The following is a 26,688-nucleotide window of genomic DNA, read 5'->3' on the forward strand; positions in this document are numbered from 1 at the left end:
ACTTTTGAGTGTATGATGAACTCCTAGCTCGAAGGTTTCAAATGGTACACATGTCTCTGCTACTTTGAAGACGTCATCGTCTTCTCGCCAATGTTCGACACTTACCTTGAGCGTGTAACAACTCTACTTGATGTATTTCTAAAGTCGAAGCTGCAACTTAACTCATCGAAATGTTGTTTTGGCCGCCGCCAAAGAACTGTTCTGGGCCACCTCGTTGACGCTTCCGGAGTAAAGCCTGATCCTGACAAAACCCGCGCTGTCCTAGACTTTGCGGTTCCGAGGACAACCACAGACGTTCGAAGTTTTGTAGGGCTATGCTCGTACTTTCGTTGTTTAGTTCAAGATGTTGCGGCAACTGCTAGACCCCTCACTAATTTTTTGAAGAAAGGCGTACAATGCTCGTGGGGTACTGCAGAAGCCGCCGCCTTCTCCCGCCTCCTCCCTCTTCTAACCTCACCACTCATTCTCGCCCACTTCGACCCTGATGCCCCTACAGAATTGTGTACAGATGCCAGTGGTCCTGGCGTAGGTGCCGTCTTAGCCCAGCGTCAGCGTGGCCAGGATTGCGTTATTGCTTATGCGAGCTGCCTCCTAGCACCGTCGGAGTGTAACTATTCCATTACGGAACGAGAATGCCTCGCTGTCGCCTGGCCAGTTGCGAAGTTCCGTCCTTACCTTTACGGTCGCCCTTTTTCCGTAGTCACTGACCATCGTGCTCTCTGCTGGCTCTCATCGCTAAATGATCCTACAGGCAGGCTTGGTGAATGGGCTTTGAGGCTGCAAGAATTTTCATATTCCGTGGGGTACAAGTCTGGCCGCCTGCACCAAGACGCTGACAGCTTGTCGCGTTACCCTGTTGACGACTCTGACTCCTCTAATATTGCCAGTACTTCTTGCGTATTCTTGCCCAGCTGCTTCATTTCGCTGACGAGCAACCTAGTGACGCCTACATCAGACCACTCATCCACCGTTTTGAACACTCTCTGGCCGATGCTGCTCTACGCCTCTTCCCCCTCCGCGAAGGTACTCTCTATGGTCGTAACTTTCATCTGGACGGCTCTGAGTTACTACTTGTAATACCTAAACACCGCCACTCAACCGTTCTAGAAGAGCTTCATCTTGAACATATGACCGTGTACGTCGCCGTTTTTTCCGGTCGGGCCTTGCCCAATCCATACGACGTTGCGTCGCCGCTACTGAACTTTGCAACGACTCAAGAAGCCTTCCCAGCGTCCCGCTGGTTAGCTGCAGCCACTCGACATCCATACCGAGCCCTTCCATCGTGTCGGCTTAGACATTTTCGGCCCAGTTCCTGAATGTACATCAGGAAACAAGTGGGTTGCAGTCGCGGTGGACTGCGCGACCCACTAACCAGTAACCCGCGCTCTTCCGACCAGTTGCGCAACTGATGTTGCGGACTTCCTCCTACATGATATCATTTTGATGCTTGGTGCTCAGCGTCAATTGCTAACAGACCTTGGCCGTAGGTTTTTCGCCAGAGTCATTGACGACATCATGCATGCCTGCTCAATACAGGATAAATTTGCCACCTCCTACCACCATTAAACGTAGGGCATCACTGAGCGTTTGAACCGCACCTTTACAGACATGCTATCCAAATACGTTTCAGACGGCCACCGTGACTAGGACCTGGCTCTACCCTACACTATCTTTGCGTGCAACTCTTCGCGTCTCGAAACTGCTGGCTTTCCCCCGTTTAACCTTTTGTAAGTACCGCTGCACACTGTGCTTCCGTCCACCACAGCTTCAACTAGCGACTATAACCGTGATGAAATCGCCATGCTGACCATGCTCGCGAACTTGCGCGCTCGCTCGCCTACAAGTCTCTCAAGACAAACAGAAGCAACGGTACGACCTCCGTCACCATGATGTCCATTTTGTGCCCGGTGCCCTCGTGTTGCTTTGGTCACCATCGCCTAAAGTCAGCCCATATCGCGTGCTCCGGCAAGTGACCGATGTGGCCTATGAAATCTTTCTAGCCACGCCCACCACGTCTTTCGCTGTAACAACCAGTGACATTGTCCACGTCACCCGATTCAATCTCTACAACTATCCACGCGCCTTGGATATTTAACAGCACCGTGACGGCGCTTTTGCCACCGGGGCGGTGTGGTATTACGATATCATCGAGAGATGCTCAAGAAACGAGCCGCCTCGAGAAGGACGATGAAGTGGGTCTGTGCCCTTGGTGCGAGCGAGTGGCGAGTGGCGGCCTGGTTGTCTGGCTGCAGTGTAAGTAGCCTGTAAATAGCCTCTTTCGTCTGTGTCTTTCCACACAGAACAATATTATGGGTGTCGGTCACTGATATTCATACAACATAAACCCTTTCCGGGTGCTCATTTTGCATCTATGGGTTCAATGTCCACTTGGGAAGGTTTAAGAACTGAAAGTGTATTTAAACAAGCAAGTCTGCATGTACATTACAGCCGCTCTCAATATACATCGCTCCGACTTCGTTGCGGGATGGTTGAGACCGCACTCAGGGGCGCACAGTTTAGGACAAAAGAAATCAGAAATAATTGCTAGCCGCAAGCTTATCCCCTGCAAGGAGCTATATTGCCAGATTTAAACATACCGCTATGAAATTTTTTCCATGTTATGTAAAATCACTTTTCTAAACAGCATCCCCCTTTAAAAAGTCATTTATCAGTTTTCTTTGGTGTAGTGCAGCGGACACTGGCAAAAATATACCACCCTTTTCGCAGAGTTTGTAGGACTTGGTGGATAATTCGCGTCTACTTTGAAGGCTTCGTTTCGTGTTGAGAAATTCAGGTTGTAAATATTATGTTTCCTTGTGCTACCAGGTAAAGGAGGAAGAAGTGAAGAAAGTTGGCAACCAAGTACAGGTAGTATAAAGTGTAATAACACAATTGGAAGTTATCAAAAAAAAGTGACGAACCGAGACAGTAAATTGGATGCAAGAAAGAGTATGGGGATTTACAAGTATGTTAAGAAAAAAAAAGTCAGAAAAAATACTGTACGATAACACAGAGGGCAAAGCCTTGCTATTTGAAGCTTGACGCGCTTGTCAATGGGAAAGGACATACCAGAGCAAGTATTCGCAACAGACTGAGGCATGTGTCCATTCCAGTGAAAACCCGAAACAACTCAGCATAACATACTGTATGCGAAGGCATTCACCCAGCGAAACCCATAGGTAACATCCGCCATGGAGAAATGCAGGGATTTAGCGAATGGAAGCATGAACAGCTCCGTAGTCTAGATAAGTAAGAGACGCTTAGATAATTTCTAAAAAAAATAGAAGCTGATAAGAGATCAATAGGACCGGATCCATTACAGGCGTAGGTGCAAGAAGTGCGAGAACTCCCGTGTACCCTGCATGGGATGCACCTTGAAAAACTCCAGGTGGTCAAAATTAATGCGGAATCCCACACTACAGCGGGTCTCAATGAAATTGTTGCTTTCGCACTCAAAACCATGGAATTGTTTACAAAGCAGATACAGATATCTTACGAAAGAGAGAAAATATTAGGGAGGAGTAGGCAATATGCTCGACCGACGGGCGTGTACAGATTGCCTCTTTAGCTCAAGTTGGCAAGCTGACCATTTGTCACCGCATTCGAAGGGGATTCCAATAAATCATCATCATAGGGACGAAGTAGATCATCGTTGGAGAAGCAGGGAGAACGGAGACACGCTGGCCGTGCATGGGAATCACTCGGACCTTGGGCGTGCGTTTAGAAAAAGCCGCAAACGATCGGGGCTGATGGGCCCTGTGCCTCGCGGTCGCATGAAGGAGCAATAACAAAACCAAGGTGGACGCATTCCAGAGGGTCAAACGATTAAAAAAAGGAAGGCAGGGCCAGCCAAAGGTCGACGCCAAACAACAAAAAATCAGCAGTCTCACGTGTCAATTCACGATATCATTACTAGGCACGCTGTATAGTGGTACTCCGGATTAATGTTCACAACCTGGGTTGCTTTAACGCGCGCCAAACGTTGTAACATTTTTTTTTCATTTCTCTCCGTCTAAATGCGGTCGCCGCGGCCGGGATTCAATCCCGCGCCCTCTGGCTTAGCAACGTTACGCCGAAGCATTATGCCACTACGGCGGATGACGCGCTAAACAACACAAGTAATTGCGAGAGGATTACTGTGCGAATAAGGTGCGAACTGAGGGAATAGTCAACATGAAAAAGAGTAAAAATAATTGCAGGACGGAGGTGCTTATATGAAAGGGAAAAAAAAATTGGCATCCACCCGAATTGTAACATGGTTTCTTAGAAAGAAAGCCTCGCAGCTGAAGAAAAATTCGTCCTGGTGCACGACTCCAATCCGGGACCAGCTCCTTTCCGGGGAGGTCGCTGTCCTTTGTAGCTTCCTGCTACAATTCGAGTGCTCACCATTTTTTTCCGCTTACATACTTTTCCCCACCTTGCGGGCTTCCGTAGAACTAACTTGACGATGGAGATATACATTCAACGTTTAATCGACTCATTTCAACCACCACGTACGTCGACAGTTCATTCACCCTTTCGTTTTTGTTTCTTATTCTAAATCAGAGTGTTGATTGTAAGCGTCCGCTCATGAAGCAACAGCTGTGTTTTGGCCTGCGATCGATGCGGTGCGTTAAAAGCCGCTTGCGGTGAACCGACAACAGACAGCCGACCAGACTTCCTCCGGATTTCTTGTTAAATCGAGCTTTGGAAGCCCCAACAGCGTTTACAGTCTCGATAAGTTCACATCCCTGACAAGCATGGTGTAGCTCAACCGCAGAGACTTGCTTGTTTACTAGTTGCTAGCAAGCTTAATGATCGTTCTTGCTCGTCTGATCATGAACACATTTCGGCGGGAACACGGTGAAAGGTACAGCTGCTCATCAGGTAATTTTGTCTCCCTCACTATTTCTATCTATCTATCTATCTATCTATCTATCTATCTATCTATCTATCTATCTATCTATCTATCTATCTATCTATCTATCTATCTATCTATCTATCTATCTATCTATCTATCTATCTATCTATCTATCTATCTATCTATCTATCTATCTATCTATCTATCTATCTATCTATCTATCTATCTATCTATCTATCTATCTATCTATCTATCTATCTATCTATCTATCTATCTATCTATCTATCTATCTATCCAATTTTTTTTGCAAATACGGAAAGCTAGCTAGTTGGATTATCACCCACTTGTCTCTCGCTCTCTCGTGCTTGCTCAACGTACAGAATGCTGGCGCGGCGCTTTTGAGGCAAACATGCCAACGACCGAAGGAAAGCTATAGCAGATATCGCTGGAAACCTACCGGGGCAAGCGAGGAGGAAGGCCTTTGCTCTGGCAAATGTTGCAAGCCCAGGGTCACCGTCCTTGGCTGGAACAAAAGCGAATGAGGTCACTAATAAAAATACCTGTCAGATAGTTGGTTACGTGCAGCAAGGAGCAATTTTGACTGGACAGACTTGTGAGAGATCTTTCACAAACACTTTGTTTTACAGGCGGCTGAAAGAAAGCTGTTGAAATGAACACCCGAATATAATGCTCGTGACTATATGGTATCGAACCGCAACCTTAAGAAAACGGAATAAAGAAACGTTATTTTTGCTCGAGCCGATACGAAACCTGAACGTTGCTAATTTTCCCGTTACAAAGTAATTCCGGTGGGAAAGCGAAAGAAAACAAAAATTAATCGTTTTCGTTTCAGGTTCGCCATCTTCTCTAGGACTTTTCATCAATGCATTGTCTGCAGTTGTGGCTCAACTGCGCTACCCTGTTTTTAAGTACGCACCACCACCTCGTGATATTAAAGGTAGCAGCACCATTAGTACGCTCTTCAGCCTATTGCATAAGGCGGCAGGTGTTGGGGAGCTATATGTAAAGGTATTCCAAAGCGCGCCCATTCTAATTCTGCAGTCACCCCTCCTCGATTGTTTCGAAAAGTTTAGGGCCACCTCCATTTCCCCTGTATGTCACGCAACGGCACGAAAATCTGATATGACATGTGCACACTGATTATGAATAACTAGACTGATTAATAAAAAAATATTGCCGATTGTCTACTACGTCAAAGTGATGTTTGCGCCTAAAAGATGCATTAATATGCAAAAAAAAGCCTGGTATTTTTCGGAATAGCCGAGAAGTGCTCCGTTACGGAGGGAATAGAAGATCGCTGTTCGGTGATTGCTCTGTCATTGGCTAATCGGAACTACCGTGAGAATGCCTTTATTTGCTTATAAAAATACTTTGCCTAGCTGTGTAACGTTCTGGAGCCGTTTCGTCACGTGTACGACATCCCCTTGCCAACTCTTCTTTGCTGAGAATCCGTTTTAGCACTAATATTAACATTCAGAATGCCCGTTGCTCGCCGCCTCGATTTTCGGCCAGCCAACGCAGTCTAAGCAAGGCGAAGTTGGCCAATCGCACATGATGGCTCCACCCCCTTCATCCGTTTATCTACTATCGTAGCGCCAGCTAGATCGCACCGAAAGCTACTCCACTTCTGCACGCTCCTCGCGCCTGGTCTGCCAATTAGGAAAGAAAACCTGTAGGAGTATACAATGCTTCTTGAACTGCAAGCAAACAAAAGCAGCCTCATATAAACAACAAGAGCGTTTCATTGGGCTGTTCAAACAACACTGTGGACGTATTTTGCGACCATCACTTTCGAGGATACTTTTGCCTACGCGATAGTTACGTGGTCAGGCGCGCGCTGATTGGCTAGTCGAGGAAAATCGGATGAGCTCTTTGGATAGTTGGGTTCTACCTTGCGTTACGTGAAGGCAATGGCATCACCGAAGTGATCACTGCAGAATACGTCCCTCGTGGGTTACCACCCGATGCTTGCGTATGCTTCACGTAAATTCGGCATCAGAAGAGTGAAACAAAAACAGATTGAAATAGCTCTACGTTATAGGGCTCTAGGTGTGATAATCCGACAATATTTTCATTGCATCTGGCAGGCAGACTCGCCAGACTGTCATGACTGCAAGGTACCTGAGACAGTGGCGCACATGTACTTGTTTATCCCCAATACGACCGTGAACGGCAGGCACTGATCACTTTGTTATCGCCAATTAACAACAGTCCGTTCAGTAAAAAGAGTTACTGTGCCATTGGTAGGACATATCAAGGAAGCCAGCCATGAAGGCTCACTAGAATATATGGTTAACACAGGCTACACAGAATGTATAGTTAACACAAGGGCTCTTAACGGGCCCTTCGAGCACGAACACGTGTATAATTGCATCATACTGCCAGTCCATAACATTACTATTCAGTGCCTTAATTTTTCCCTCTTCGGTAGTAGGTAGAAGGACTGTCAGCGTTTCGTCAGTATATTCCGTCCTTCTCTCTCCGTCAGTTATGCTTCGCTCAAAAAGACTGAAGCATTGGCGCGAGATCTGCATAGTTCTTTCGTTACTATATGCGGCCTGGAGAATAAACAACAGGCGTAAACCATCAGTGCAGCTTAGACGCAACAGCGCCGAATTCTTGCACAAAACGAGTTTGTACTGTTTTCCGGTTTTATTCTTCTGTTAAGCAAGTGAACTCGAACCGGTTTAAACTGGATTCAACCGTTATGTTCTCGCTCTGCAACTGAACTGGAACTGAGCAGTTTTCAGTGAACCGAATCGAGAACCGGAATAAAATAAAGCTTGGGTTCGACACTCTGCTGGTGACATAAGTGCGATGCTCCCATTACTGCCATCTGAAATGGTGGTGTTACGCTATACTCCGTTTCGCGTTTAGCCGGTAATGCGACGGAAACATGCTTTTGGCTTCTAGCGCGAAGTGAAACAGGGACACAGAAAGGAGCAGACAGGACGAGCGCTCCTTTCTGTGTCCCTGTTTCACTTCGCGCTAGGAGCCAAAATAATGTTACCGTACCAACTCGCCCAACTGTCTATCCTTTTGTAACGCGACGGAAGCTTCGCAAGTACAGCGCAGTCATCCAACTCGCACTGCACTCACTTGGCAGCGCAGCATTTTGATCTTGGAAGATTTCAAGCAGATAACTACTTCAAATATCACAGCTACAAGTTGCGGACGTTGGGCTTCGTCGAAATTAGTTGCTATCCGTGCATGCTTGTGCAGTCTTCGAAGTACTATTTTTTTTTTCGTTGCGAGCACAAGCGTTGCATTGTGGCTGCTGGCCACGGTAACCTGCCACTCCGCTCGTGTTGGGGCAGAAAAGCAGAGATCTGTGATGCCTTTCATGTAATAAATGCGTCGTGTATTGCGACACAAAAAGAGTGACACCGACTTACATAGAACTACTTCGCCCATACCTTTACGCTCTTTAAAATGAGAGGCTCTAGGTTTTGTTCACGAGTGCCAAAGTGAAAGAAGTATCCCTCTGGCTTTCGTAGCGTGGTGATGGCGCCTCCTAATTCGGATAAGTTGCGCCAAAGCTGGATACTCCCAGATCTTCCTCGGAGATCGCAAGGCGCACGCGTGCTGTTCCGCGAGGTCTCGGAAGCTATGCTTTCAGACTTGCCATGGAGTCAGCTTCGCAACTGCTCCGCGCACTGGTATTGTCTTTGTGAATAGATTGTAAGTGTACCCTGTTAGGGGAAATTATAGTGTTAATTACAAACCGAGTGTATTTTCGTTCGCTCATAATTGAGAACGGCGCCGACAACTGTCCATACATGATAACACAATTCATTTCGTGTTTTACGTGCTCGAACGGGGAAAACCCCTACACAGGTGTTCAAGGCGATACGACTTCAAAATTTGTTTTGTACAGAAGAACTGGAGTGAGTACATTTTAGCGTGTGAAAAAAGGAAATAGGCCTAGGTAACAAGTAGCGCAGCTGGCTCGCTTGTTTACTGCAATCCGTAAATGCGTGGAGCAAGTGAGCCAGAACGAGCGGCGACCTCGTGGTGACACCGCGTTTGAGTAGACGCCGCTCCAACTTCTCGCTGTTAGTAGTCGCGCAAAACTTGAGTAAGACACTACACAGTTATAGTATACCCTACGCAACTATAGCGTACTCTATAGGCTATAGTATAGCGCATGCTTATAGTAGCGTACTTTTGTTTTAATTGCCCTGCGATATCTTCAGATCTCAGAGGCCTACAATACCTTGATTTGGACGAGTTGGTTCATCTTGACGGTGTACATAAACATAACGCGCTAAAGAGGAAAACGTAGGTGTTCCTTTGACTTCGTCTTCGTCTTTAGCGCTTTTTTATGAAAACTGTCACAGGCCTAATGCCGTCGTTGGGGCTATTTCTCGGCTGCAGCGATAGGTGGCGCTGACGCCTCGACATCTCGCCAGAGCAGGTTCGGCGAGAGCAGTGGAAAAGTAAGCATGTCCTCAGTAGAGATTACTAAGGCGCGATTGGATTAATGGTGGAAGAAATGTAGGTAAACGACAGAAAACGGAGATGTACAAAAGCAAAGTTTGATTGTGGGAGTTGATCGTTTTTTTTTTCTTTTTCTTTTTTCATTTTCAACCTAGGTAGAACATTAGTATAACAGCAAGAGCTTGGGGGCGCAACCCACCGTCCCCTTCTAAAGGGGACGCTCATAACAACCATCCATCCATAGAAGGCGTGCAACGAGGGCAAGCTGAAAGAGGTAACTGAAAAGAGCGGCACCTACCTTGAGGCCACCCCTCACAAAAAGCAGGAGTTCAGGGGTCAGTGCCCCTTGTTGAGTCCGAATCACGCCGACAAGGGCAAAGTGAAGCAGGAAGAGGTAGGAAAGAGTGAAATGGTTATTGTCGCCTACGACTCAAACCTGGCTAGGTGCTCAGAAGCAATTGTGGAGACTTTGACAGACGATAAAAGAGTGGCGGTAGGGTCATTTTCAGGGCGGACACTGGGTTCTGTCATGGAGCGAGCAAAAGCAAAGCTCGCGCAAAAAGCTCACGCGCACAACCTTGTCGAGTAGCAGGGGAGCTAAATGACGTCCTAAACAGGAAAGGGACAGGACTAGCCTATTGCTTGGTGAAGGGGCTGGACGACTTGCATGAACTATCCCCTCAGGTGCAGATCGTGGTGTGCACGGTGCCGGAGGTCCCTGTACGTGACAGTAATGTACAAAGAGCCGTAGTTGCTGCTATTGAGGCAATATGGAAAATGAGCGGAGAGAAAGGCTTCGAGCTTGTCGTCGTAAACAGGGAAGTGAGAAGGTGCGGTGGTTTTAAACAAGACGGGATCCACTTCAATTACAGGCTAGCACGAGAAGTGGGCTGGCGACTTGGTGGTCGCACTGTTGCCTCGTTAGGGTGCCCACGGGCACTCAGGAGGTCAGAGTAGGTAGTAATGAAGAAGGTCCCCTAAGGGAACCTCGGAATGGCATCGACGTCAATAACATAAAAAAAGAGAAAAGCAAGAAGGACGGCTCGCCATGCAATAAGCAACATAAACAAGCAAGGCGACAGAAGAAAAAGAATTGGGCAGAGATTGAGGAGCAGTTAAAGAAAGAAAGAATAGGGATGTTTGCGTTTACAGAAACGCACCTTAGAGACTCGGAAGAACCACCAGTAATTGAGAATTATGTTTGCGAAGGGTGCAACAGAACTAAGTCGGAAAGAAAGGAAGGGGGAGTCGGAATGCTCATCCATCAGGGAACCAAATGGAAAAGAGTAACTTCAAAATGTCAAGAGCATCTTTGGTTATCGGGTACACTGAGTGAAAAAAAAACTTGGCTGGGCGTTAGGTATTTGCAGACCGGAAATAGTTGCACAGAGAAGAATAAAGACTTAGTGGAATGCACAAGTGCTGATATTAAGTGTTTTGGAAATGATACCGAAATTGTCCTACTAGATGACATGAATGCCCACATACCGGATTTAGATAGCTATACCTACAACAACGCGAAGTGACTGCTAGACCTTTGTAAGCAACATGACCTTGTTATTGTGAATACAGGGCTTATGTGTGAAGGGCAGATCACGGGGAAGTGGGAAACCGGTAATTGACCATTGATTACTGTCTGATGACGGCCGGAATTTATGATAATTTGAGAGAAATGGTTATTGACGAGGAAGGATATAGAAACGTAAGGAGTGACCATAAACGCATTATTTTGAAAATAGGATATGTAGTTGGGAAAGAGAGCAAGGAGTGCAAAATGGATAGTCCAAGTTTGAACGCTGAAGAAATAACAAATGTAGTCACTAGAGACGAGGAAGAACTTGGCAAATGGAGAAGTAAAAACTGGGAATATAGTGAGCTTCTAAGTGTAAGAACGACACGAATACGGAAAGAGAAACAACATATTCATTGGAAAGGAAAAAAGAAACCGAAAAGCTGGTAGATCAGGGAGATACGAGGAGCGATCGACGAACGATAGAAAGATTCCCGAGAGCACAGGCATGCAAAGAAGGCGCAGTTGCCGCAGGATGGGAAATGGGAAATATACCGGGAGAAAAAGTCTATGGTTCAAACACTGGTGCAAGCAAAGTTAAAAGGTGAAAATGAACGTTGGTTGTCAAAAATATGTGTGAGAAAGAAGGCCACACCTAGAATATTTTAGAACCAAATAAAACTATTAGGCACGAAGTCAACAATACAACATATCCTAGATGAAGATGGAAACAAACTGATAGAGGAAGCGGCATTAAATAACATCCGAAAAATAACAGCCGAATCTTTCCAAGGCAATGACAAGGTTGTATTGGATGAGTAAAAGAACATGAAAGAGAGCCAGATGGAAAAGTAGCTGGTGCTGACAAATTTCAACTATAAGAAAGCCGAGGTGAAAATTCCTCAGCGCACTGCCGCAGGGCTAGACGAGGTTCCCGTTAGGCTGATTAATGAACTAGGGACAAAAAGTAAGGACATTCTGGTGAAAGCAGTGGAAAAAACTTTAAAAGATAGACGAATACCATACAGCTGGCGACAAAGTTGAATGAATTTAATTTATAAAGGTGAGCGGGAGAAAGATAGAATTCACTCGTATAGACCGTTGACGATTACATCGTTACTATACAGGCTATCAATGCAAGCAATCAAATTAAAGCTGCAAGCATGGGTCGAGGATAATGGCATTTTAGTACGCCAGAATGGCTTCAGAATAGGTAGGCGTTTGGATAATAACTTATTTGTTTTTACTCAGTGTATGGAAATATGAAGAGTAGAAACAGGCCGTTATATGTGGCCTTTTTAGACACAGAAGGAGCGTACGACAATGTCGACCACAACATTTTGTGGAATTTTATCGAAGGGGAAGGCTTAGGAGACGATTGTCTGCAGCTTTTGAGCGTGGAGAACTTGGATACCAACAAGGGACTGAGGCAGGGGTGTCCTTGATATATAGGGAAGTAATATCGGGTTTAATCTCTCATACAAACAGGCTGGTGCAGTAGTATAGCAGCAGCTTTCCTGTTCATTTTATGCGAATGACGTTGTGTTGCTAGCTAACAAGCAAAGTGATCTGTGCCGTCTGGCTAATACCTGTCCACAGGAAGGCGAGAATTTAGGTTTGAAATGTAGTGATAGAAAATCAGGTGTTATGATAATCAATAAAAACAGTGAACATATAGTGGCAATACAGTGCCAGGAAATACCTCGGGTAAAATAATATATATACCATGGTATATGAATAAACGAAGGCAATAGATATATGGGAACACAGGAAAAAACAATAACCGTAAAAGGGAAGAGAAATGCAGCCATAATGAAGCACAGAGTGCTATTATGTGGATACAATAGCTATGAGGTGCTCGGGGGTATGTGGAAAGGTGTAATGGTCCTAGGAATCACTATTGGAGATGCGGCTGTTTGCTTTAAATCAGGGGTACAATCAGAACTCGATGGGAACCAAATATCAGTGGGACGCCTCGCATTTGTCGCTCACGGGAAGACTACAAATGAAGCTGTGCACGGTGATATGTGCTGGACTAGTTTTGAAGTGAGTCTCACAATAAAATTGATTATGAAGAGTGACTGTGAAATATGGAAGAAAGTAAATGGGCTCGGAGAGTGTCCAGGTATCTGTACAGGAAAAATATTGATTCACACAGGACGAAAAGAACTAGGAAGCTCACCACCATATATGCGACTGGTAGGTGAGCAACATGGCAACAAAGAACATCAAGCGGAAAGTCAGAGAGGCTGAAATAATCTCATGGGTAGCGGCAGTCGAAAAGAAACCTGCCGCGAGTAACTACTTAAGAAGAAAAAAGGAATCTGAAAATAAACAATTTATGATAACTCAAAGGGAATCTCATTACTTTTCGAAGCGAGATCAGGATGCCTTAGAACACGCACCTGTAAAGTGAGATAGACGCATGTGCTTGCTGTGGTAAAGCTAGGGAAACTATGGAGCATGTTTTACAAGAATGTGAAGACATCTGTGCAGCGGTCGATTTATGCACCACTGGCCTCCTTGAAGCCCTTGGGTTCAGCTAGAGCAGTGGAAAAGTAAACATGTCTGCGACAGTTCCGAGTCCATGGCCAGTTCCGAGTCTCAACAGCTCGAGAACCTCGAATCCGCAGTAAGTTATTGGCGCAAAGCACATGTCACGGTAAATGACTGGCGGAAAGAACAAGAAGAAGTGAGGAAGTTGCTTTCTGAAATTCAAACCGGGATCGGCAACATCGGCGTTGCGGTCAATAACCTCACTGCTCGAACAGACAGGGTCGAAACCAATATAGACAAAATGGAGACTCACATAGGCCTTCGCCCAGGCATAGAAATGATGCCCACCATGGGCCCTACAGTTATTCACCCTAGCCCTATCTCAGGTAAAGCACAAGTACAGCACCACGATGGTCAGCCCCCCTAACGAGCTCACGGTGGGGCAGTGGAACTGTCGGGGCTTCACTACGAAGCAACCACTGCTGCAACAATACGTCCGACACGCGCAACCCAAACCCGACGTCATAATGATACAAGAAACAGTAGGTACCGTACCAAAGCTTCCAGTTTACACTGCGCATGCCTTGCCGATTATCATTAATCGCGGACTTGCAATTTTAATTCGGAAAGGGATAGTAGTGCAAGAACACATCGTAAGCGGCACACATGCGGAAAACATGCTTGTAGAGCTCCTTCCTAGTGGAACACGCAACCATAGTGTATTTCTCCTCAACGTATATAGTAATCCGGCTCACTCACGGGCTCGTTTCCTCTCTCTGTTCCGAGGGGCGCTTGCCTTGGCGGGCGCAAACCCGTTTCTGGTGTGGGGAGATATTAACGCCCCGAACGAGGCCTGGGGCTATGGTTACATTACCGCTAGAGGTCGATGCCTGTGGCAGGACCGCATGATGCCGAGTTAACTCTTATTACCGAACCCACGGCGCCGACCCGCACGGGCACCTCTACGGCACGGGACAAGACACCAGACCTGACGGCGGTCCGTAACATCCCTCAAATAACGTGGTGCAATACCTTTGAAGATCTCGGTAGTGACCACATGATCATAGAAACACGAATTCCTGAGGCGGGTACACCCCCTTTTTCTAAGCTATTCAAATGGACGGACTGGGACAAATTCTGGAAGCAGCGAGTTGAACAGAGAGGTGAGGAGAACATCGACAACATCGAGGCATGGATGGAGACGCTCAACGACGACATGAACAAGGCGACGCAGACGCTCGCACTCGAGGTCCAGGTTGACAAGATCGGCAGCCGACTAGCCCACCTCTGGGAAGCCAAGACGTCGCTACACGCAAGATGGAAGAAGCAAAGGCACAACCGAAAGCTTCGCAAGAAGATCGCACATGTCAATCGTCAGCTGGAAGAACATTGCCGGACCTTAAGCCACAAACAGTGGTATGACATCTGCAACGCAGTTGATTGGCAGTTCCACAATGGCAGCACGTGGCGTCTCCTTCGTCACCTCTTGGGGGAAGCGCAGAGCATGTCTGCTCAGCGAGCAAACCTGCAACGCATTTTGCACAAGGAACAGGCTACCACGAGTTATCACCAGCTCGTGACACGCCTGCTAGCCAAGTGCTTCCCTCAACGGCCCGATGTTCAACACGGAGATTACACTGGAGAGACAAATATGACACTCGATGAAGAATTTCACGAGTCAGAGATCCAAGCAGCTCTCCACGACCTTAATGGCAAATCGGCGCCTGGTCCAGATAAGGTTACGAACAAGACTCTACGAAACCTCGATGATGCCTCGATAACCGCTCTTAAGGCATACATCTACAAATACTGGTGAGCAGGTCGCATCCCAGAGGCGTGGAAACGCTTTAAGGCAGTCCTGATACCGAAGCCAGGCAAGTCGCCCAGCCTCGATCACTTGCGGCCCATTTCCTTCACATCCTGCGTTGGCAAGGTGATGGAGCACGCGTTCCTCTCCCGCATCAACCACCACCTCGAGGACACTGGAGCCTATCCACCCACTATGGTGGGCTTCCAGTCACTCCTCTCCACTCAAGACGCCATGCTCCAGCTCTACCACCAGATTATCCATGACCCGACTAGTGGCAACCGGGCCATCCTCGGCCTAGATCTGGAAAAGGAATTTGACACTGTAGCACATGCAGCAACCCTGAGCCGCATAAACAAGCTCCACTTGGGTGAGCGAAGCTACAAGTACGTCAGAGACTTCCTGTCGCGCCGCACAGTCACCATTGCGGTCGGCAGCATGACATCCGACGAACATACACTAGGAAGCACCGGCACTCCTCAAGGGTCGGTCATATCCCCGCTCCTTTTCAACCTCATGATGCTGGGTCTCCCGGCCTACCTCGACGAAATCGATGGCCTCTATCACGCCTTGTATGCAGATGACATCACCCTGTGGGTTAACAAGGGCAGTGACGGTCACATAGAATCCACCTTACAAGCAGCGTTCTCAGCATTCGAACCCTACCTCCAAGACACAGGTCTCCGACTATCTCCACTCAAATCGGAGCTGCTCGTCTACCGCCCGCGCCGCCGGCCCAAGCCTACAGCCGAATCGCGCCAATGTGACGACATAACCCTCTATACGCAAGACGCTCCTGCATTCCCCGAGTCCCGAAGATGCGCATCCTAGGCATGCATATAACAGCCAACGGGTCAAACATAGAAGCTATTCGCAAAATCGAAGGCAAGGTTACAGCGGCTACCCGCCTGATCAAACGCATTACAAACAAGCATACGGGCATGAAGGAGGACAGTGTCATGCGACTCATACACTCTTTCGCAATCAGTCACGTCACTTATGTGTCTGCCTTCCACAACTGGAATGTCACCGAAAGGGAGAAAATCAACACCCTTATATGCAAGACTTACAAGATCGCCCTTGGCCTACCAGAGTCCACAAGCACTGCTCGTCTGCTACAGCTGGGGGTATACAACGCGCTTGAGGAAATCATGGATGCGCAAAGAACCTCTCAACTCGAACGCATGTCTCTGACAGCCACGGGCCGGTACATCCTGCAGAAACTCGGCTTCAACTACCACGTCCAACATGGTCAGAAACAGGTCATTCCACCCGACCTCGGCGACACGCTGATTGTCGCCCCTATCCCTTGAAACATGCACCTCGAATTTAATCAGGGCCGACGCCAGGCCCGTGCCAAGGCAGTGCTGCGCTCCTTGGGTGAAAAGAGGACTACGCGCTTTGTAGACGCCGCAGAATACACACGAGAACACCAGTTCACGGCGGTAGTCGTAGACCTTAGCTCCCGGCTTACGCACGCGTGTAGTGTCGCAACAGAATACCCTGAAACAGGGGAAGATGTAGCGATTGCGCTTGCACTTACCGACCCCCTCTGCGAGGTAGTTTTTAGCGACTCACAATCGGCAGCTCGCAACTACGCGCGGGGGCGCATTTCCTCCGAAGCTCTCCAGATTCTAAAGAAAGCTGGTCGACAGCACTTCGATAACATCGCGATCATGCGGTTTCCAGCGCACGTCGCCACCCCCACCGATGAGGGCCCCCCTAACTTGAACGAGGTAGCACACCGCTCTGCGCGAGAACTGACCCGCCGCGCAGAATCGGAGACCGCTTCTTAGAGTTCGGGAATCCTGGTTCAAAACACGCGAGAACGCCTAGTCAGGTACACTGACATCACCAAGCACTACCAGCTAGGCAGGCGGTTGCTTCCCCCACCTCACCCTATGCTGAAACGTCAGGCAGGCAGTCATCTAGCGACAATTGCAAACACAAACATTCCCCAGTCCGGTGCGACTGCAGCACATTTTCGCCGCCCAATACCCAACTGCTCTTTGCAAATTATGTCAGGAAACTAGAGCGACGCTGTCACACATGTTGTGGGAGTGTCCTGTTACATAAGCTACAATGGCAGCATCTCCAGAGGCTCTTGCGTCGAAGTGGGCCGCCGCTCTTCGCAGCTCCAACCTCAAGACGCAAGAGTGGGCTGTCCAGCAAGCCTGAGAGGCGGCGACGAGGCAAGGCCTCGAAGTCCCTTCATGGGAGACCTGAGCCCGAGTCGTCAAATTTGCCGGATTCAAAATAAACTTGTTTCCATCCATCCATGTCCACGATAGAGATTAGTAAGAGGCGATGGGAAGATTGGCGGAAGTAGGAGAACGACATAAAACGGAGACGTATAAAAGGAAACTTCACAGGAGGGGGTCAGAAAATTTGGTTGTGGGAGTTCATCGTGGTATTTTTCTTTTTGTTTTTGTTAACTAGGTATAACATTAGGCAGTATAATAGCAAGAGTTTGGCAGCTCAACGCACCGCCCCGTTCCATAGGTGACGCTCATAACATACATTCATTTCGCTAGGCTTCTACTCGTTCGAAACGAGAAGCGATCTCGAAAACTGCACAAGGTTATCCATAATACTCCATCGTCCAAGCGGCCTGAGGATACGCGAAAGCCGTTTACGCAGTCATTTGCTTCGAATGAAGTAAATTTTACAAAAGCAATGCCAAATTCAATTCGAAGCGGGCAGCCAGGCCCTCTGTCATGCTTTCCGCTGACTACGCAAACCACGCAATGACGCTTACGTTAAATCTGAGAAATAGCCTGCGTAGGCTACACGCTATGGGTCGTTTGACGTTCTTTGTATGGGCAGTAACGACCCGCTATATTATAGCGGACGCAATGGTATAGCGTACACTAAAATACAACAGTCTACTAATGGGAAGCAGCTCAACGAGTTTAGGTGGATAAAGTGCTCTTGAAAAACTCTACTTTCGTTAATTTCTCGGTAATAGGTTTATTAGTACAAAAAGAAAATGACGGCCTAAGTGCGATTTTTTTTAAAAATTTAGTCCCGAAACATGTGAACCGGTGAGCGAGTGTTGCGTCACGCATTAAAAAAGTATTATTTCGTAGTTCGGGCTTTGTGCTTCAACAAACGCTCCTAAAACTTCCTAAGTTTAGTCTTTGGCGCTCATAGACTACCAGACAACAATTTTAGTGCCTTTCTACCGATAAAAATTCAACTAGGCCTGAGCGGACAGCTTCTATATCTGCGACGTAACGGCCCGCTATAGCGAGAATGTCAATGTGGCGTCAATACACATGTTTTGTTCGTGAGCGTTTTTCTTGATTACAAAGATTCGTCTAGCGATAAACGAGATTTTAGCATTATTTTACGGCAACTTACCAACATAGGAAAAGTTATTTTTCACTTTCTTGTCCCTTAAGTCACTGAAGGCAATAAAATTATCCAGAAGAAATAAAAAAAAGCTCTTGCTGTTGACAAACAAACCATAGCTGTGGCTGTCCTTTTAAAGGGATTATGTTTACATGGGTTCTCTTCCCTGTTTTGAGTCTATAGATCAGGAACGGAGTGTGTTATATTTGTCGGTTAAATCAGCGGCCAGATGCAACCGGTTCCTTTCACAAAGGGTAATGCCATTGTATTTGCTTTCTCGATGGAGCGTGCCATGCCGTAAAGAAAATTCGAAACATACTTTCCGTACTGTGGCTGCGGATAGCACGACGAACGATATTATGATTTTACAGACAAAGATACTGTCTATTTCTGGATCCGACTTCACAGCTGCAGTTATTCAAGGCAACTGTAGCTCCTCGGATAATTAGTTGGAGCCAGGCTGCGGAACATGAGGCGCGCACAAGGGAAATGGGCTCACGTGTAAACTTGTCAATGTCGGAGTGAATCTTGTTCAGAGTTTCCAAGGCATAGTCGGCCTTCGCTTTGCACACGTGCTTGCTGAAGCTGGTGCAGGCGTCATGCGTGCTGCCCATCTTCAAAATGACGTCCGCTGAAAGGAGAAAAGGCACCGAAGAGGATTTCATGCACCAGTGACAGCTGCCCAGAACAAAGCTCTGAATGTAGTTTATTTATTTACTAAGGCAAACGATGCTCCTGGCATTATCGGACTAGCTTTTTGTTTTCCTTTTCTTGGAGGCGTAGGGCAGGCTGCTATCAAGATATCTAGAAATCCAACCGAAAACCAATTGGGGTGTCTGCAACTGGGTATACGTGCAACTCTTCAAAGAACTATTTTGACGCCAACTTGGGTTTGCTGGTATGAGCCACATGGTATTTGCAATCTTTGAATGAACTTCCTTGACGTCAACTTGAGCCACTGTATATGGGCAACTAGGTATGTTCCGCTAGCGCAAATAATATACGTTTATAGATTGCTAATAGAGTGTAGAGAGTGTCAAAATCACACATAGAACAACAAACGTTCTGTAAATGCATATTGACTCTATAAGCAATGGTGGTTGCAAAGCGAAATAATTAGGTAGATTACATTGTTAAATAAATAAATAAATATATGTATATATATATATATATATATATATATATATATATATATATATATATATATATATATATATATATATATATATTATTTCAGTAATAGTGCCAGCCGTCGTTTGAAGGCCCTTGGCAGGCAGGAGTGGGTGTTAAATGACGCACAAAAAGGTACAAGGCAATAATAACCAGAACGATTGTGTAACACCAACAAACACCACACTTAAACACAAAGTCAAGCTCAAGGCGTCACCAATGAAGGATGCTGGGTACTTTATACTGGGCCAAGCCTTATGCACCAGTGATAGGCCCAATGTTCACATTGAACATGAAAACATCGCTATCATACACTCTCTGCCATACTTCGCTATGATGCAACATTAAAATGGAAAGGCGTGTAGTGCAAGTTCGCCGGTGGCAGGAAGCGTAGCGCCATTTCAAGAAACATGAATACGGACGTGCGCTCATAGAAACGGAAAGAAAAATAGTTATACTACCTTGGTAAGATAATGAATAATACATAATGTAAGATCAAAACGTAAAGAAGGAAAGGCAAAGGTGAGTGGAAAGTAAGAAAGCTTGAAAAAAAATAATTGATTTAAAGCATCTTGAAAAATGTCTCGATAGTTGGACACTCTATGTCATGTATACCTATATGCCTATATATATTATAAGAATCCAACAGAGACATCAAGGGAACATGGGAAGAATTCCTTGTACTTAATAATAACTATTAAAATGAGACTTAAACGCTAGCAGAAATGTAGCCACGACATTCACCTAATAGAAACATTAAATTAGGTTCAGCATGAATCAAACATTTTTTGGAAACCTTCTATTCGTTAACTTAGCCGTAAGAGGTTGATTATTTGAAATAAGATTGATAATGAGAGCTGCTTTTTTTTGAACTACTGCCCGAGACCTTGTTTTTGTCACGTTATTCTGACGTAAGAAATTTCAAAACTATTTTCACGCACTTTAGCCGTTGCGGCTAAGTGAAAGTTCTTGGAAGGGTCCTAGTTGAGTCTTCGGCTCTTTGAGAACACAATGCAGTCTATCTTTACTCATTGAACATTAACTAGGCGCGAGCAGATGCTGTGCAAATTCGTGACCTCACGACGGGTTGATGCGTAAAAATCAAGTTGGCCTCGCCAGCCATCTTTTGTTGCTGCGCCTTTTCCGGTTTGCCGAGTGTCTTGTGAGAACGAAAGTGACGTTTATGTATACTACTGTAGAACAGTAATTTACTAAAATAACAAATATCTTTCTTTATCTCTTTAGCCTCCCTTTGAATTCCCTAAGTCAGTCAATCACTCAAAAGAAGTAGCTCGCATCTTCAATCTCTGCAGGGCGGCGGGAAGTATAGCGATGCACGAGGTCCCTGAAAGCGAACGCTCCGCTTTCCTAACCCGATTAACCTACGTTCCGCTTTTCTTGGTTCGTAATCGCCCGCTGAGCAAGGTAAACATGAATTGTATTGAATTCACACGGTACGTGCTGTTTCTTTTTTTTTATGGTTAACGCTTAACCCGCTTTATCGCGACATACGCACGTTCCTACATGTACACGTTTATGCGAATGAAAGTTCTGCGCAGAAGCCTCCCAACGACAAAATGCTCGCTGATTTTTAGAATATAACGCTGACTTTGGCAATTGTTATTGATATTTATACCAAATTGGGTTTTATATAAAGAATCTTTTCATTCGTATTTTGACATGTCTGTGACTATAGCAACGACAATTTTTATTCGACAGCTTTAGACCATCGAAATCGATTCGCCGATGTACGTTGCGCATTCGAAATGTTCGTGCGGAAAGAAGAAGAAGCGTAAGATTATTTCCGTACCCAAATCCTTGCATGACTTCGTGCCACAGTATTCTGCGTTCACGTACTCTGCAAGGAAAGTAACAAGAAAATAAAAGAGCGAAAATTGCAGTCAGCACTGTCCGCTAAGATCACACTGAAGAACTAAAGATATTCCGCAGAAACGGCAACTCTCCATAAATGAAAAAAGAAGAAGAAAAAATAATGTGACAGACACACAATGTAGAAATGGAGGGGCTCGTCCTAACAGAGCCCGTAAAGAGAAGATCATTCTGGCAAAAGAATGCAATTTACTTTTTCTGCTTTAAAAGTATGCCTCTTGGATTATAAAAGGGAAGAAAACCTCGTGGATCATGTTTTGACTCACGAGTTTGCGTTTGTCTTTCTTGTTGTGTCTGTAATGTGGAACCCTGCGTCGAACTCAGGAGCTGAGCTATCTCTCAGAGACCTGGTATCACGACGGAGTATGATAGAAGAAAGAAACGGACTGGCAGCCGATGCGGGGGGCTCTCCGAGTTACTTAGCTTACCGTAGTCACCGAATTACAGTTGGAGAATGCTGCAGCATACCCGCCGCCCAAGGGCTACGTTGTGAGAGTTTGTTGCAGCTTTAAGATGGGTTTCGAAGAACACATGGATTACCCTGGACACTCACAGTCAGACTCAGATTTCTATTTGCAGTAACAAAGTGTAGCGGATTCACTTGTTAACGAAGCCACTTCTTTTACGCGGGATAACATAGGCGCGAACTGCTACTCTGAGCGTCGGTGTGCTTCGGAGTTCTTCCTAGTTGTAACCGAGCGAACGAGCACAGCGAAGGATGAAAGAGCGAACGCGGATGAAAGGCGGCGAGAACAAAGAGAGGGCGAGGAGGACAGAGGAGGAGGAGGGTGCAGCGGAAGCATGAGGAGGAAAGCGGAGGATGCCAATTTGAAGCACCACCAGATGGTGCTCGCCCCCACGCATGCACGGCATCGGCCGTTCTGTGGAAAGAAAGAAAAAGAACCAGAAAGCCTGCCTTTGCGCATAGCCTTCGGCACAAGCGTTTCCTGGTAAATATTGCAGCTGCATAAGATGCAGTTGCCCGGAAGCCGCAACTGTGCGGCCGGTCTATATACACGGTGCTTTTTTCTGGCTGCAACAAATTTTTTTTAATTAGAAAAATGTACATCGCGGCAACGTTATGTTTACCATTCGAGTGTACGGATTGGCAGCTTCTAGATATATAGCAATTTCTGCAATTACGTGGGGAATCAGCGATGTCACGCTAATTGACTCTCTAATTATCAATAATACCTGTCTACAGCAAATGAGTACTTTGGGGCCCATCCTCGACACTACCTATCCCAGTGATCAAATCTTGAATAGCGGAGTTCATGTGGGAGCTGCGCGAACAATTGGTCTCTCTTGACAGGGTCCTTGAAATCGAAACAGGCTGGAAAAAGAGGAGCGTCTGCGTCATCGATGTCACCGCCCCCCTACGTTTCGTCACGTCTAAGCGTAGTAATAACCTGGTATTCCTACACTGCCCTACTACTACTACTACTACTACTACTACTACTACTACTACTACTACTACTACTACTACTACTACTACTACTGCTACTACTACTACTACTGCTACTACTACTACTACTACTACTACTAATAACCTGATATTCCTACACTGCACTACTACTACTACTACTACTACTACTACTACTACTACTACTACTACTACTACTACTACTACTACTGTGACTCGTCTGCTTCTTAGGAAAAACTTGAAAGCTGTCCTACGTCTGGGTCTGCTCGATGCGCACCTGAGGAATCAATGCAATCAAATATTGAAGGCTACTTATTGCCTACTCCAGAAAGTGGAAGTGGCGTAACTGGCGTGTTTTTTGAACGTAACTCACTGCGAGAGGCAGAAAGGAAGAAAAATTAATATTTTTTTGACAAATTAGGGAAGTAACAGTGTCAAATGTTATATTAAACAATGCTTTCCATGAAATGCGATCTTTTCGGAAAATTTTAGTAGGACCAAGACAACGATGAGAACGAGTTATATATACATATATTCTATAGAATCGCAAGTCCCTGTATAACGGGCCGGTATTTCAACGGTGTTGGTAAAGAGAAGCCTGAGGGCTTAAGCTTCTCATACAAGTTATTGCACGCCGCATGCGAGAAAATTCTGTGCCTAATAATGGGTGCACGGCTTGCATAGAACCATGTTGTTTCAACAGCGCAGAAGCAGCCGAACGACGGACCGAAAAACGCATACAAGCGCGTGTCCTCGTTTTTCTGTGCTTTCTTCTTCTGCTTGTGCGCTGTTCAATCAACATAGATCACAGGCTAATCCCCTCGCAAACATTGCGTTGTATAGAGCGGCTGAAGAAGGTTCCAGTAGCAACGACCGATTTCAACGGCTGTTCGATCCATCAACGCCTTTCTCCAATTTGCATTTAGGGCTAAATGTCAGGGCTTCTTTCTCTCTGGCTTTACCGATAAGTGAAAGATTCGTTCACTCTTATACATATTGATCAGCATAGAAACGTTTCAGTTTCGTGCGAGCTCTTACGCCCCGTTTCTTCTATGATCGTGAGGCAGCCCAATAACAAGCACACTGAGGCAGCCAGCGCTTACCCGAAAACTTTTTCACGTAGAGGATGGTGGGGACGGCGACAAGCAGGAACAGGATCAGTGGAATCGACCCGATTAAACACCAGTAATTGGCGAGCTTTTTTGTTATCACCTCCGCCTGTATTGCTGTCCTGCAAGTGGAAGGCGAGAAGGAAGTTCAAAATACTGGACATTAACATTGGTAACCTTGACCGTTTCAAGCAGAGCGCCGTTCCCCTGAACCCGAACCTAGCAGAAAGCGCTGTGACTTCAACATTCTACCGCCGCCGGTGGCTTAGTCTGGTAGAAGCGGTTAATGGGTTGTACCGCTAAACACGATGACACGGGTTGGATTGCTGTCCGCGGTGGTTGCATTCCGCCGAATGCGGAATGCAGAGAAGGTCGTCTGCAGCGCACTAGGTACCCGTTGGAGAAGCATAGGGGCTCGCAGGCAGGGAGATAATTACTCCGGAAGTCATCAGTTTATGCTCGTACGGTGGAACATTGGGGCAAAGGAAGGGAGTGAGCCTCGCGGCTAATCATCGCCATGAGCTATGGTACGGCGCGTTGGGTATCTGGCATATGTACAAGCCACTGTTCTATAGTCGAGGCTTCTTATTTTGTATGCCATCTCATCGTACCTCGTCTGAAATCATCTCCGACTAAAGGGTTTTTATCAAATTCTGTGCTGTTCTTGGACCGCTAAGCTGCGTCACATACCTTGAGCATTTGCACAGAATAGAGAAAAAGGCGATGTTAGCTCTAACGTTCACATCCATGAACTGAACAATTAAACCTGCAGTCGAAATATTTAGGGTAAGCTGCTACAATCGCTGAAATAACTAAATTGTAATGAAAGCACCTTCGTCCTTCCTTCACTCGCATGCCAATTCGCCTCGTGGGAATGCGTTCGAGTCTGTCTGCTCCCATGTAGATTTGGCTCGAGGGCAACATAAAATGCAGCATTCGCGCAGAACCTCCCCAGTCTTAGCGCCGAGATATTTGCCACCATACTTAGGAAAAATAAACGGCCACTAAATAGGAATCTTATGGAACGTTGTACAGAAAAAAAAAATGGAATGAAGCACGAGATGGGAAGGTGGCGCTCACGCTAAAGCACATCTTGGACGTGCGCATCAGTGTCCCTTGCGCAGTGCACACTATGGTCATAGTGTGACGTCGCCGCTTAAAGCTCAGCGTACTGACCACTATTCGTGACAAGGGTGGGCACAGGGAAGAGTGGAGAGAGGTCACGGGCCAATGGACTACCACCGGAAATAATGGTGATATTCGTCAAGCCTCGGACCCCTTCACATTCTCGTATCCTTTGAAAGAGCGTAAGTTTGAGCTTCTTGTTATGACTTCATCACGAGAAAAAGAGCACGAAAAGAAAAAAAAACAACAGAAGACAAGAGAGACTAGACAGGCGTTGCCTACCGACATTAACGTTCATTTTTGCGAGCAAAACTATATATGCATACCACAAAAAGGGGATTAAACACGCGCATGCGTCCTAGCCTATCTTGAACAGTAAATCGCTCAGGTGCGGAGATTGTCGGTTAATGCAACTGATGATGAACTAACACATGCAGGAATGCTATCGAATGTGTAGCAAACGCTTCAAACATGTCCTGACGGTGTGTACTGCGATAGCCGCTGCGATAGGCGTCTGGTATAAGTGAGGAGACTATAGTCGCACCCGGTACAATAGTTCACCAAATTGCTGCCGGCCTCATAGTACCGAGGTTATTAGCATGCTCACACAAATGATCGTTTATACGACGGCTCGTCTTTCCGATTTATGCGTTCCTCAGGCACTGCATGTTTCAGTCCACCATGTGTTGCATTAACCGACAATGTCCACAGCTAAGTGACTCACCGTCCTAGATAGAGTAGGGCGCATGCGCGTGTTCTATCTCGATCTCCTGCGGTCTGCGGATGTATTTGTGCTCGCAAGGCACCTGTCCTGTATTTTTCTCATGTATTACTTCTTTCGCCGTGTTTTCCCGCAAATGGAACTCGTATACTTTGCCCATGGAGGGTCAACCGCTACCTACATAACTATTTCAGATGTAGGGGCCCGCTATCGGTAATTGGTGGACGACCTGTTTGTTCATTGCAAGTGCCACGGCGCACGATGCCTGCATGGTTACGACCTACGCACATATTTCGCCCGTACAGACTGAAGCGAGATTAGGCGCTGCTGCCTCATTTGCCGTGCGTTCTTCGCTAATTACCACGCCGTTTTGTGCTCCAATACAGCACAGTGTAACAAAATGAAAAAAAATATTCTACCAACCAGCCCAAGCCGCAGCACTTACGGGCGTACTGCTTCCCGTGGTACACTACCATATAGTCAGAAAGAGGTTGCGAGAAGCAGCACATGTTTCGAAAAGAAAAAAAAAGAAAGAACTAACAGGGAAACATGCCTTATCGATAGCTCACGTTCTCGTTAGACTGCACGGAATGTAGGTGTCAGCGTCAGAAATTCTTTTCGTAGTGGCAGAACTTCACATTGTTCAAGTGACTGTCACAACAACAGCATTGTTCCCGCCGAGGCAGTAAAATTGCGATAGGTATACATTGATGCACGGCTTTTGTGCAAGCTTCGCATCATTTTCAATAATGGCCGCAGCCTTCTTGTGCGCCTGCACTCAC

The 26,688-nt window shown here is 46.3% G+C and overlaps 1 protein-coding gene across 1 annotated transcript in view; it reads right to left on the reverse strand.

Moving 5' to 3' along the window:
- LOC135911179 (uncharacterized) overlaps positions 1-26,688 on the reverse strand; it is a 180,918-nt gene that overhangs the window by 150,161 nt on the left and 4,069 nt on the right. The window contains exons 3-6 of the mRNA XM_065443368.1: positions 24,055-24,182; positions 21,449-21,496; positions 18,968-19,099; positions 5,298-5,363 (exon numbers count right to left, since the gene is read on the reverse strand). Coding sequence (XP_065299440.1) covers positions 5,298-5,363; positions 18,968-19,099; positions 21,449-21,496; positions 24,055-24,182 — 374 coding nt within the window. The remainder of the gene's footprint in view (positions 1-5,297; positions 5,364-18,967; positions 19,100-21,448; positions 21,497-24,054; positions 24,183-26,688) is intronic.

The sequence above is a fragment of the Dermacentor albipictus genome, chromosome 5 (genome assembly GCF_038994185.2).
Source record: "Dermacentor albipictus isolate Rhodes 1998 colony chromosome 5, USDA_Dalb.pri_finalv2, whole genome shotgun sequence".
Lineage (NCBI taxonomy): Eukaryota > Metazoa > Arthropoda > Arachnida > Ixodida > Ixodidae > Dermacentor > Dermacentor albipictus.